The sequence below is a fragment of the Gymnoscopelus microlampas genome (genome assembly GCF_963454915.1).
Source record: "Gymnoscopelus microlampas genome assembly, chromosome: 20".
In the NCBI taxonomy this organism is placed as follows: Eukaryota; Metazoa; Chordata; class Actinopteri; order Myctophiformes; family Myctophidae; genus Gymnoscopelus; species Gymnoscopelus microlampas.
Window position 1 is genome coordinate 16,497,639 of NC_139957.1, and position 13,722 is coordinate 16,511,360.

A 13,722-nucleotide genomic window follows, 5' to 3' on the forward strand; every position below is an offset into this window, starting at 1 on the left:
AAATCCAGTGTACATCTAGGAATTAAGTATTGAGAATCTTTGGGTCAAAGCATGCATGAACAAAACACACTGGTTAGTATTTGAGGTTGTCCGATTTAAAAGAATAGACAACAACTACAGCATGCAGAAACAGAAGCCAGTATGACTTCGGTGTGCAGGTACCTTTTTGTTCTTCTGTAAGTTATAAGGAGGTGCAGAGACAGAAAGGAAAGAATTGATATAGAGACACAAAGAGGAGACATAGAGGGAATCAGCGGGTGTTAGGGTCACGTAGGGGTTTAATCAGCACCTGGGTCTGATGTTATCTTTCACCACATAACTACGTTTAAAATATTTTAAAGTATATTTTTGTACTCTATGTGCCAAACAAAGACAATACAATAAATGTAAGATTGATTTCCGTACCCTCACTACCCGACATCCCTGAGACAATGGAAGCTATGCCTGATGGGGATGTTCCTCTCAGCCCGTCGATGGTCATCTTTGATTGGCTGTTGATGCGCAGCTTCAGCTCTGCCTTCTCGGATTCCAGTTGGTCGATATCGGCCTGCAGAGCATCCATGGTTTCCTCAAACTCCCTTAAGAAAAAAGATGCTGTTATGGACTAGAGCACCTATTACTTACTTTAAGAGTATATTCCAGTGTTGCATTTACTTCTAGTCATGGCTTGAATATGGATTAATATTTGAGAATTACGTGTATTTGCCTTCAGTCATTTATGAGTGTGTATATTGAGACTATAGGGCCTCAGCCTATATGTGAGTGTGTTACAATTACTACAGCTCACATGCAAGTGCATGTTTTGAGAAACAATCCTACTTCTCTTTCTTCTTGAGCAGTGTCTGGGTCTCATCCAGTCGTGTCTGTATCTTCTCCACACGTTCATCTGCATCTTTGGATGAACTGTCCAGCTTCTTCTCCAGCAGACTCAAGCGCACGCTGGCCTCGCTCAGCTCCTCTCCCTGGAAAACACACAAAATACTCTTCAGTTCTGTACTCATATGTGTAGTGTCTGGATTGCATCCAGACTGTAGAGTTGGGATCACAATGACTCTTTATCTGTTATGACAGACTGAACACTTTAGAACGTTACTTCGCTTATCCGATTACAAAATCCACTTATACAAAACACTCAGGATTGTATAGTGAGTGCCAGACAAGTCCCATTTGAAAACAAATGGTCAGGTGATTAAACTAATTAAAACACAAATTTCCATTGAAACACCATTTGTAACCACAGACTGTCCCTACCTTGATCTTAAGTGACTTCTTAAGCTCCTTAATGACAGTCTCTCTGTCCTCCAGCTTCATACCAAGACCCTCTGCATCAGTGATCTCTGCTCTCAGAGCTGCTGCACGCAGCTCCACTGGTGGAGGGTTCTGGGAAATGACAAAAACAACATCTAAAACTGAGGTGAAAAACAAGGCCCAGCTTCAGTTAGACTCTAACTGAAGCTGGGCCTTGTTTACTCTAACTGTTAGAGTAATTAGATGATGCAAAACTGAAGGGGAAGCCATGTTGAACACAGTGTGTGTTATAACATGTACATGTACATCTGTAATCACAGCACTGTTTGCTTTTAACTTTGACTATAACTCCATATTCTTTGGTAGTAACCATGGATTAGTGACTCAACGGAATGCCTAAAACATACTGTTAAAGTGAATAAACATACTGTATGTCTTGCTTCCATTTTCAATACTACCATTTTAAACATCTTCTACCTCAATAGTATCCTGTTGAATATATAGTGAATATACATTAAATGTTGTTCAAATTACTTGGTTCTGAGGCTTCTCTGAGTCATACTCTCCCTCTTGCATGGCAGTGGCCATCTTGTTCATGGTTGCTATGACAATGCCGCAGGACTGTCGCAGGCACTCGTAGGGGTTGGTGCCTGGCGTTCCATAGATCTGGCACAGATAAATGAATGGACATAATAATGTGTACAAGATATAGAACAGTGGAACATGCTACAGTATACAGTACATGACATGCATCTATCGGTTGCATTTAGTGGTGCAACCAATCCATTTGTTAATAATATATACAAAAATAAAACAAATTTGGTTATTCGAAAAAGTTATTGTTAGAATAATCGCTAAAAAATAAACGATAGTTGCAGCCCAAGTTGAATTCAATGCACTATTTTGACTGAGGGATTAGGAGGAGGAGGGGTAAAAAAATCAGGGTTGCACTCTATGTATTTTTTGCAGCGCTAACCGCTCTATACCTTTAGGTATAGAGCAGATCCTGCTCTATACCTGACTTTGTCCGTGTTCACCGTCAACGCTCTGATTGGTCAGACCCGTCAACGTTCTGATTGGTCAGACCCGTCAACGTTCTGATTGGTCAGACCCGTCAACAAAGTGATTGGTCAAGCTTCACGTGACACATGGCTATAAACACATTATAAACACATATCGATGACATAATGTATCAAAGGCGCCGCTACCTTCACACAGGGTGTGATTTTTTATATTCTATTTGCAGCATGTAGTATCTTGATACCAAGAACAACCACAATACTCCATTACAGCCCTAAATATGGCCACTGACAGAGAAATATTTGTAGGTAGCTTTCAGTATAGATCTTAACCTGTTCTCCCGCCTTGAACGCTACATCCTCTAGTTTGAGGGCAGATAGTCCCTCCTGCTCACTGAGGGGAGCGATCATCTGGGCTCCTGCGGCCGCCACCTCCTGGAGCACGGCCACCACCCAGGTCAGGTGCTTCCTGCAGTCTGACAGCGTGTCCGACACCTGGGGAGCAACAGGACACCTCGTCAGCATTCACATCGCTGTCAGCATCATTATTATCATTCATCGTCAATGTCGCACGCAGTGATAGACAGTGTTATCACTTAGTCGCATCAATCGGCATTATTTCCATCATCACCATCACCCTTGAACATATGGGTTCATATAGGTTCAGATAGGATACTTTCTTTCACAAAGATGTAAATAAATGTTTGCCCCAGAAATGTGGGAATGAAAATACGTAATAAAAGGAGAAACATTGCGACAAGAAAAAAAGATCCTAATAGCATTTTGGCCACACTGCCAATCTACATTGCCTCACGACAACACTCATCTGTCATGGCTTTCAGCATAATCATAAACATTGAAAATGTATATCATAAGCTACAGAATATGAAGTTAATGAAGTAGCTTATGCATTTTATTGTGCCAATAAACCTAAATAAAAAAATACTAACTAGCAAATAAATAAATAAGAAAAAGAGGTTGCCCATCAACAATGGGTTTTCTCAGTGGAGTGCTAGACCCAAAGTCCAGTATACACATCAAAAGAAGGAATTTAAAAAATCAAGTTCATTTATTGGTGTGTGTGCCAATAAAAAAAGTGGAAATGTGAGTACTTTGTCCTCCATTTAATTGAAATTTTGGATGTGCTACCTTTTTGGGATTTTTTAAATTCCTTCTTTTAAAAATAAAAAGCTGGAGGGAAAGTGAGAAGACATTTGGTGGATACCTGCAGTCCAAAGGTGAGCGCTGCTGGGATGCCGGGCACGTCTGTTCCCGGCATACGACGGCGGATCTTCTTACAGAACTGTCTGATGTCACTACAGGAAGTCTCCAGGTCCTTCAGCAGAACAGCCAGATCTGCCTTCTCCTGACCCGTGTGCAGGAACGCCCGCAGGCGGCTCACCTCCACAGCCATGCAGTCCAAGGCACTCTGGGTAAACTGCACGGGGAACAAGGGAAAAATACTGCTGAGCTCAGTAGAACTAAACCTCTTTTGTAAGGAAAAGTACATTTTTTTATTTCTTTATTGGGGACTGACAGCAGGAAAGGTTAGGTTTCAACAGCATGGAGGAGGCACAGGTGCAAGCAGTGGTAAGATGTTCTCTTTTTCTCTCTCGATTGGCCCACATTGAAAACCACTCATCATCTACTTATATAAACGAGGAATGACTTCCGCCTCGCCGCTGAACCCATACCCACAGCACTGATTTCGACTAAACACAACAACTACACACCACGTCGCGCCAACACAGTAGCGACAACGTGCGCGCTGAATTTACGTGTGCATTAGGGAACGTCACATTGCTCACTACACATTTTCCACGTCGCAACATAATTAATTCCACTCACCACATTACGGATAAAACGGAAGGGGAAACAGTTTCGTACTGTTTACCGTGCGCACCACCGACACCGAACGCCAACGGGTTTAGCCGAAACAACACGAAGTGGCCGCCATTGAAACTCAGCGTCTCTTCGCCAGCACAACAACACAAGCGCGTCCTTCGCTTCAACCCCCCCCCCCTCTAGCTTACCTTTTTGATGACCCAGGCCGTTGCTTTCACTTCAGTCATGTCTGTATCACAATATGTCCGTCATTCACGTGCCATGTACATCCCAAACACAAAACAAAACACGCAGCCAACTTTGTCATCTCCCCACTTCCCACAACAACAACGGAGCCATCTGCGTTGCCACGTTCCCAGACGATAAGCACAAAACACACGAAAATATCTGTGTTGCCACATTTGCGGCAGAAACAAGCAACCACCTTCATGAAAAAAAAAAAAAAACAGCCGACGGGCTCCGCCATGTTCCACAGGGGTCCGCGGGGGGACCCCCAGGAAAATAAAAAATATATATATTTTTTTCACATTTTTTTTTATTTTTTTTACTTTTGGAAATTTCTATCCCACGATTTTGGTACCCCGTGCGCGGGGCCCCGCGGCTAGCGGGCCGGTAGGGCGGCCGGACCTCTAGTTGGACATGAAGGAAAAACATTTCTCAGGAAAAGTACTACCTGTATATGATGTACTTATAATACTGTATGTACTGTAGTAACATGAGTACTTACTCTGATGTGGTCTGCCAGCTGCATGGTGCAGTCCTCATTCTGGTCTACCAGGTGGATACTGTACAGGTGCTAAAACAGAAACAATAGTATTTACAACCTTGAACGCATACTGTGTTATTTTAGATTTTCTTTTGCTATAACCATTATTTTATACTTTGAATTATTATTTTTTTGAAAAATCTTTGAATATAGGCCTATATGTCTTTTCTTTTTAAAGTTATGTTGCTATAATATCAGTGGTTCTCAAACCTTTTTCATGTCAAATTGATATGTACAGTATTTGTCCACGGACCCCCATCTCAAAATATTTTGCTCCAGGGACCCCACCCCAGAAGCAAAGATTTGAGTTAAAAATGTATATATATATTCAAAGATTTGCACAAATTTTCACGATTCTTCCCCCCCAAAAATAGCAGATCTAAGCTCTAGGCGTGGCACTCGGTGCCGCACTATGAGCTTGTATATCTGCTGTTATTTAATATTATTTAATATTATTTAAAATGACACAGATGGGATCCCGGTCTTAATAGGTTAAACACACTTACAGTAACTGTGCTTTGCATAGGACTACATATACAGTGAGTACTTACCTGATAATATTTGATGGCCTTGGTGAGAGGCTCCACGTTAACGGTCTCATCCAGCTGGTCTTTGTGCAGCAGGTCAATGAGGAAGTCCAGGGAGCGTTCATGAACACTCATCTCAGGGTACAGAGACCCAATCTTCTTATACACCTCCACACTGCACTGGCCCAGAGCCCTGACAAACAATAAAACACACGCAAACGCACGCAAGCACACACACACACAAAGATTGAGTATACATCTTGGACTGAAATTTGGTACGTTATTGTTATTCCCCAGGGAACAGGTGGCAGTTTAAATAGTCAGATTAATGAACTTGAAGTTACCATAATAGTAAGTAAAAAGTATTCAGCTAATATCGCTAACCGCTGGACCGATCAGCACCAAACCTTGTATTCACACTGCCAGTTCCTTTTTTCCATATGTTTTACACAAAAAAGGTCTGCGATTATGCTGATACCTTGCCCAAATCCTGTGTCATACATCATAGATATGTCATGGATCCACATTGGATCCCAAGGTCCCCATTATATCATAGATTTATTTACCCTATATAGCATAAAGTAGTTATAATTACAAAGTAGTTCACAGTACAAATGTATACATACTGAAGGACAAGTTCAAACTGAACAAAAAGAACAACCAAAACATGATTATGAAATGCAGCGGAGAAAATTCTAAATCCTGTAAAGATATAAATCATGAGACTAAACTGCATTCATAATGCATACAAAATAGAGGAATGATAAATTAACTCTACTGAAAGCACAGTAGTACACAGTAAAATCCTTCGTGTTTGTTGTAATCTTTGCACACTCTTTGGAGGATTTTAGAGTGTAGGCGTACATACTGTTCATATTTATGGAGCGTGGCCTGCAGTAGGCAGAGAGAGTAGACCAGACCGCCAGCAAAGCTCAGCTGTTCGCCCGCAGCACCCTTCAGTCCTGTCCGCCCTGCACAGCTCTCATTCAGGTCAAACTTCTCCTGGGCCTGCTTGCTGATCAGCTCAGCCTGAGGATGGACAGATACACGCTTAATTCTGAGAGTATACACAATGTAAGTACAACACCTCAGATGGATAAATTAACACTGAGGATTTTTTTTACTGTGTACACAGCCATAAACACACTAGAACAGACTCCCTTATACTCCACTGCACGCACCCACGCACGCATCCCTCAAATAACCTTCATTAAATAACCTAACTAAACTTTAGTTTAGAGACATTTACCTTACAGATGAGTCTGGGCAGAAGCAGCAGCACCAAGATGCAGTCATGATCTCCTCCATGTCGCAGGAAGGACTCTGGCATGAAGGAGGTCAGCAGAGACACCTGTCTGTTTGCCTGGCCAACCTCCATCTTCCTCAGCTCCATCTCAATGGCCTGAGGACACACAAACCCATGTGAATGACAACACTACAAAAGATAAATACAAGCATGCTAACACACACACTTACACACAAAAGCACATGAATGCACGTTGTTTTACCCAATGTGCACGTTCACTCTACTGTACAGTACAAACACGAAGTGAAACACACATACAGACACTGCCACATCCATAAAGACCTCTTACCAAAGGAGATTCACATGCTTAAGATCAGTGGTGGAAAAAAGTACTCTGATCTTTTACTTACAGTATGTAAAACCAGCAATACCACAATATAAAGTATTCTGTTAAAAGTAAAAAGGACTCAAAACCTTTAAAATAAATAGCAGATGTACAAGCTCAACGGCTCTTTTTGAATACAAAAGTACAAAATTGGGGTTTGTAATAATAATCTAAATCTGCATAGCAACTAGTAACTAAAGCTGTCAAATAAAAGCACAATCTAAATCTAATAATAAAAAAAGACAGATGTAGTGGATGTAGTGGAGTAGAAGTATAAAGTATTGAACAACGGAAATACTCAAGTACCCTAAAATTGTACTGAAGTACAGATCTTAAGTAAATCTAATAAAACCTAGTTACTTTCCCCCACTGCCTAAGACTCAACACTTCAGCAGATTGGCCTATAATCAGGACTGACCTTGGCATAGGCCTTTGTCTCAGCAAACTTGATCTTGAAGTCAAACATCTCTGCAGGGGGCTGCTGCTGAAGCTCTGCTGAAGCTTCCTGTTGGCTGGTCAGGTCTCTGTTCACCTCCTGTACCAACGACAACACACAGTGTAGGAAGACATTCTGAGTTTTGGAGAACCTTCTTGCTTGTTGAGCTTTTCTTCCATTGAGTTTATACTGTGGAGTCCCATTTTAGTTTTGTTTATAAATCCTTTTGAGGCTAGATTTTGTTTTTGTTAATTTGCATAGTCTTTATAATTGTGTCTATTTTATGAGGTTAATTAAAAAAAACAAAATAACTTCATAGAAACCAAGAGCTCTCACAGAACATTCACGGGTAAGCGAAAGTAAATGTTCATGAAGAATAAGAACCATAAATGCTAAAGACATCCAAAGTCAACTGAGATTGCCCATAGAGGTAATTGGGACACGGTCAAGCTGTATTTAAGCCTTTGTTGTTTTTGGCTGTACCTGCAGATGAGTGGTGAGTTCGCGGTACTTCTGGATGGTCTGTTGGTAGTCGGCCACAGTTTCCTGGGCGGCTTCCACGCGTTTCTCAGCCTCTCTGATCCGTGACGTACCCAGGTCCAGCATCTCTCTGAGCTCCAGCTCCGTCTCCCTGGCATTCTCCTGCAGCTCGTCGTTCATCTCATTAATGGCTTCCTACACAACAAAAATACAGGATTGCGGTTAAACCTGCAGTTCAATAACACGTTATTTTGACCAATCTGTATGGTAGATTACATGTGTATATGTTAATACGATATAACAACAACAACTTTGGTGGTTGTAGTTGGTGTCTACCCGCACTTGGTAGACAGCAAATGCATATCCTGTGCTCAAGTCGGACCACAACTGGTTGACAAGAGGGACTGCATCAAAGTCAATTATTTGTTTTTGCTTTTTAACCCCTTTTTTCTCCCCAATTTAGTTGTTATGCCATTTGATTCCTCCCCACACACATTTCTGTGTGTATCCTACTGGCTCACCTGCCGGTGAGGAGCCCCCACCGAGAGGACGTAGAGCCTTCGTCCTACTCCTTCCGCCCAACACTCCCCGCTGACAGGTGCCGCCCTAACCCGTAGAAGTACGTGTAGTGACAAATATCACCCTCCCCACCCGCCTTCCATCCCTCGAACACACTCGCAAGACGATCGACAAAGCCGGATACACCGCGGTGGTGGGCAGCTACTTTACCACTGCGCCACCCGAGCGCTGGTTAAATTGGTCAAAACGCAATTTAGCCTCTGCAAAAATAAGTCACTTCTGGCCCAGGGTTTGATTCCCAGGTAGAAAATGTAAATTATGGATTGATTAGCATTCGTATTAAGGATTCAAGGAAGCAACTTAGATGTATCTAACTATATAAATGGCGACCAACTTCCGCACCCTCGGTGTCCACACCCCACAGCTCTGTTATCGACTAAACAACGCACCGCCAGACCACATGTCGGCAACTGACTCGCCACGGCGGCCGCGCTGAATTTACGCCTCGCGTAGGGGACATCTCACTGCTAACTACACCTTTTCCACCGCGCAACATAATTAATTCTACTCACCAAATGTCGGACAAAACGGAAGGGGAGGCAGCTTCGTACCGTTTACCGTGCGCACGACCTCATCACCACAACAGCACGCAGCCGCTGCGGGGGTTTTTTCCTTTTTTTCCAAACTTTTTTTTTGGTCACCATTTTCTCCAGGCACCATTTCTGGTGTAACGTGCGGCAGCATGCGCTGGGTTGCCACGTTTGTGCGGCAGCATGCGCTGGGTTGCCAGGTTTGCACAGCCAGCGCCAGAAACAAGCAACCACCTTCATGAAAAAAAAAAAAAATGTTCCAGGGGTGTCCCCGCGCGTCCCAACACTCCACAGGGGGTCAGTGGACCATCAGGGGGTCCGCGGACCCCCTGTGGACCCCCTGAAACATAACAAATATTATTTCTTCAAATTTTTTCCTTTTTCAAAAAAAAATCTCCACAGTTTTACTCCGGCGATTTGGGTCCCCCAATATACACACGGCCACGCTCGGCCCCGTGCGCGGCTGGGGTTGAGGGGGGCGTAGCCCCCCGAAACTCTAGTATCCTATAAACACTGTTACAGTTGTGTACAGTTTATACAAAACAGTTGTGGCCGTAGCCACTAAACAGTGTCACTGGACCAATTGGGCATTGATAGTCTTGCTCAAGGGTAATTCAATGGCAAGTTTTAACTAATTGTTTTGTGTTACCTTGAAGGATTGCCTTTTTGTCTGCCATGAATGGAATACGTGCCAGTTTCATATTATTGGCACATTTGTGCCAAGCAAGATCAGTCAATCACAAATAAGTGCTTGAATCCATTTCAAATAATTCAATAATGAAGGCAGTGACACAGACACCAGAGGGCAGCTCATATTGTTGACCTTGGCCCAAACAGTATAAACAATGAAATGAATCAGCAGCAACATTCATAAACGTCACTTTTAAATAAGATACACATAGAGGACAAAGTAGGAAAAACACCTTAGTGAGGTGCACAATCATCCTCCATGTATAGTTTAAAAAATACACAAAATGTTACATCACAGGTCTTAAAAGTGGGGGCCACACACCCTCCAGAAGAAAGGAGGTGAAAATGAGAAAAAGAAAATCATAAAAACAAATAATTAAAGATAAATCTTATCAAATTCATAAGATTACTGTGCCAGTTTAGCCACTTTCAACATGGTGTTCCTCAAAAATAGACATTGTGAGCTTGTAGATTGGCTAATTATTATCATTCTTAAGCTATTTCACAATAGGGGGACCACAGCCAGAGGCTAAGGCTATTTGGGGTCCTTGGCATGGAAAAGTTTGGGAACTACTGCATTAGATTATAGGTGAATCGACATGAAATATTTTTGTTGACTTTTCTGTAGCCATGAAACCTTTGACATTTGCTCAGAGCAGACTGTCAAACAGTACGAGCTAAGAACTTTATAATGTTGAGATGTACGCAGAGTCCAATAACACTGACAGTAGCATGTAGCATTGCTAGGTGGCAGTGAGCCAATTGGATGCCAATCACCAAAATCTGTACAGAGGATTACTACTGGAGATCTTCACTCACCAGGTCAACAACAGTCTCTCTCGACTCCCTGACTTTCTCCTCCAGGTCCAGGTTCCTCTCTGTCAGAGTCTCCACCATCTCCTCAGCCCCCAGGGCCGCATCCACCTGGCATAAAGAAGATACATCATCATCATCATGACCATCATCTTCACCATCAACAGCTGCGTCATCAGCATCAAAACTATCACCACCTTCAACATCATCATCGCCATCCACATCCTCAGTTTCAAGTAAGGTAATCATCATGAACAAATTCTGATTCTGCTATGACATCAGCCAGCAGGAAGTTCCTGACCTGTTCTTTGAGCTCATCGATGGTCCTCTCAGCCATCTTCATCTCCTCCTGTAGTTTCTCTCTCTGGGTCCTCAGGGTATCCAATTCCACACTCTTCTTCTCCGTCTGCTTCTGTAACTTCAGATGTTCCTGCTTCTCTGACGCAGACAGGTCACGCATCCTGACACACACACACACACACACACACACACACACACACACACACACACACACACACACACACACACACACACACACACACACACACACACACACACACACACACACACACACACACACACACACACACACACACACACACACACACACACACACACACACACACACACGATTAGACGTTTGCATGAAGTGGACACACACACAAATCTTTCCACATTCCACAAAGGGTGGCTTTGTTTAATGTAGTGAACATCTAAGTAAAAGAAGTGGACATCTACATAAGAGAAGTGGGTTTCTTAGGAAATTATGAGGGTATGTAACAAATAAAAGATGTACCTGACCAGTGCCTCCTTCAGTCTGCCATTCTGTTCCTCCAACTGTTTGACATGGTAGCTGGAGGCAGCTCCATCTGAACCTGAGTAGGAACCGGAAATATTACTTGGTTTTCTTCATGTGGACGAGGAGATAAGGCTGTTGTTGTTTTTTTAATCAAAACCAATATGTATACTGTAAATAAAAAGGACAATGTCAAAGAATGGAGAAAAGGATTATAATTTTTCTTGCTGACACTTTAGTGCTTTGCATACTGTATGCTTTTCTAATCAAATCACACCAAACACCAAAACTGCAGCTGTGCAGTTTTGCCACATCAGCAGCAATACAGCTGAAAGCTTCACTTGCTCCGACTTGTGAGGAAGTGGCATAAAATCCATCATTACTTTTGGGCTACGTGTCTCCAAAATATTAATCTGAGTTCCCAATTACAAAATGTTACACTCATCGTCATCTGGGAGCCTTCATCGAACCTTTCTCCTCTATCTCGTGTTTGAGGATCTCCAGGTCCATCGTCAGCTCATCCACTTTCTCCTTGAGGCTGTCGGCCTCCAGCTGCAGTGACTCCGCCCTCTCCTCGGCCATCTCCTTATCCAGGGTCGCCATCTCGATGGCATCTGCAGTGTCTGCCATTTCCTCCATGTAATGCTCCTTGGCCTCCAGGGCTTCTTTAGCTTCCTATAAAGACACGGGATGATCGTTTAGGTGTATAGTCTGTGATTAACCATATCCATATGGTGGACATTTTGCTCTTATGTCATACTCTGGTGTGTTTTGTAGCTTTGAGGTTTGCCTGAGTGACAAACAGGTTTTGGTTTAAGGGCTATCTATGTTATAGTTGCTGCGTCTACATCAGTATGCGGCATCCTCATGTCTCTCCATCCATACATACATCCTGAATCAACCCAGTGTCTGTTTTTATATTCTTCTACCATTCTATTATATCCATTCATCCAACCATCCACCAATAATCCCCCCATCTATCCACTTATTCATGCATCCATCTCATGCATCCATCCCAGCAACCATACATAATGTACCGTTCATCTACAATCTACACACAGGATATGAACGTTTATTTACCTCTCTAATCATTCATCACCCCACTCCTCCATCCAATTGTCTGTCTGTCCAAACAAACCAACCATCCATCAATCCATCCATCAACCATCAAACCAACCAGCCCTCCATCCATTCATCATTACCCTCTTAGCCTCTTTGAGTTGTTTCTGCAGCTCGGCCTGCTGTTCCTGCATCTTGGTCTTCCACTCCTGAAGCTGCTCCAGCTGGATCTTGTGCTTCTCCAGCTCCTTCAGCTTGGCCTTGTCCTCTGTCCGCTTCATCTTCAACGTCTCTAGCTTCTCCTCCAGGTCCTTGACCTGGCCGCGCAGAGCCTCCTCCTCCTGGACAAGGAGGGATGGAGGGAGAGAGAGGGGGAGGACAAATGGAGAGATGGAGAGACAAATGGCAAGAAAGAAAAACAGACATTTAGATTGATGAGAGAAAGTAGAACGGATCGCAGAGACAAAAGCACAGAGGCACAGAAAGATGGACAGATCTTGAGTATCTAAGTTCATACTGTATGTTATATGACGACCATGCAGACTTGCCTTGGTCATATGTTCTCATGCGTTTGTTATTTAGACTAGTTTTTTCTAGCATGTTATTTAGAAAGATGCTAGGGTCATTGTTTACTTACTGAACTTACTGAACCTATAGTTCAATGAACAGATTATTAGTTTGTTTAGACTGATGATAGGTCCTTGGTTTACCTGTGATCCTAATTTACTGAGGTACTACACTGCCTTTCTGCATTTGATGTACATGTGTTTACCTTGCTTATTGTAAGTTGCTCTGGTTAAAAGCGTCTGCTAAATGCCTAAACTGTAAATAGTAAATATGTTTTTGAACGTTTTATTCATGGATGAATTGAATTGTAGTTTTGTGCATCGCTGTGTTTGTGAGCACCAGTGGACTCATTCCCTTATGTTGTAGTGCAGCCAGTGAAATATGTTAATGTAAAGTGTATTTTCTTTTCTTACATTTATGTACGTTTATGTTATGTTTATTCTGAACGTTTATTGATGTTCACCAGTTTGACGTTGGCTTGTTGTGCCTGTAAGAGTGCATTGATAAATCCATCAGTGAGGAAGAACAACTGACTCGTTTTTGAACCGAAAGGAGTGATACCTACATTTTCCTTTTCCTGTAACATTAAGTCACAATCTCACTCAGACACTGCAAATCCTTGCATGATATTAAGTACGAATCTCCAACAGGGCATGCATTAAAAACACATGCACACAAACTCACACGTGGGTGTAAACACGCGCGCACGCACGCACGCACGCACGCACGCACACAC

General features: G+C 42.7%; 1 protein-coding gene across 11 annotated transcripts in view; it reads right to left on the reverse strand.

The window, feature by feature from the left end:
* The window catches only part of dctn1b (dynactin 1b), a 53,455-nt gene that overhangs the window by 6,088 nt on the left and 33,645 nt on the right, over positions 1 to 13,722 (reverse strand). For 6 of the 11 annotated variants that reach the window (XM_084044822.1, XM_084044828.1, XM_084044830.1 and 3 more), the window contains 17 exons: positions 12,563 to 12,760; positions 11,831 to 12,035; positions 11,361 to 11,439; positions 10,866 to 11,025; positions 10,571 to 10,675; positions 7,956 to 8,147; positions 7,455 to 7,571; positions 6,655 to 6,807; positions 6,274 to 6,434; positions 5,430 to 5,598; positions 4,840 to 4,908; positions 3,493 to 3,705; positions 2,601 to 2,762; positions 1,783 to 1,914; positions 1,252 to 1,380; positions 820 to 962; positions 406 to 578 (listed from right to left, as the gene is read on the reverse strand). In XM_084044822.1, coding sequence (XP_083900948.1) covers positions 406 to 578; positions 820 to 962; positions 1,252 to 1,380; positions 1,783 to 1,914; positions 2,601 to 2,762; positions 3,493 to 3,705; positions 4,840 to 4,908; positions 5,430 to 5,598; positions 6,274 to 6,434; positions 6,655 to 6,807; positions 7,455 to 7,571; positions 7,956 to 8,147; positions 10,571 to 10,675; positions 10,866 to 11,025; positions 11,361 to 11,439; positions 11,831 to 12,035; positions 12,563 to 12,760 — 2,560 coding nt within the window. The remainder of the gene's footprint in view (positions 1 to 405; positions 579 to 819; positions 963 to 1,251; positions 1,381 to 1,782; positions 1,915 to 2,600; positions 2,763 to 3,492; positions 3,706 to 4,839; positions 4,909 to 5,429; positions 5,599 to 6,273; positions 6,435 to 6,654; positions 6,808 to 7,454; positions 7,572 to 7,955; positions 8,148 to 10,570; positions 10,676 to 10,865; positions 11,026 to 11,360; positions 11,440 to 11,830; positions 12,036 to 12,562; positions 12,761 to 13,722) is intronic. The other 5 variants (XM_084044823.1, XM_084044827.1, XM_084044826.1 and 2 more) reach the window with 2 other exon arrangements.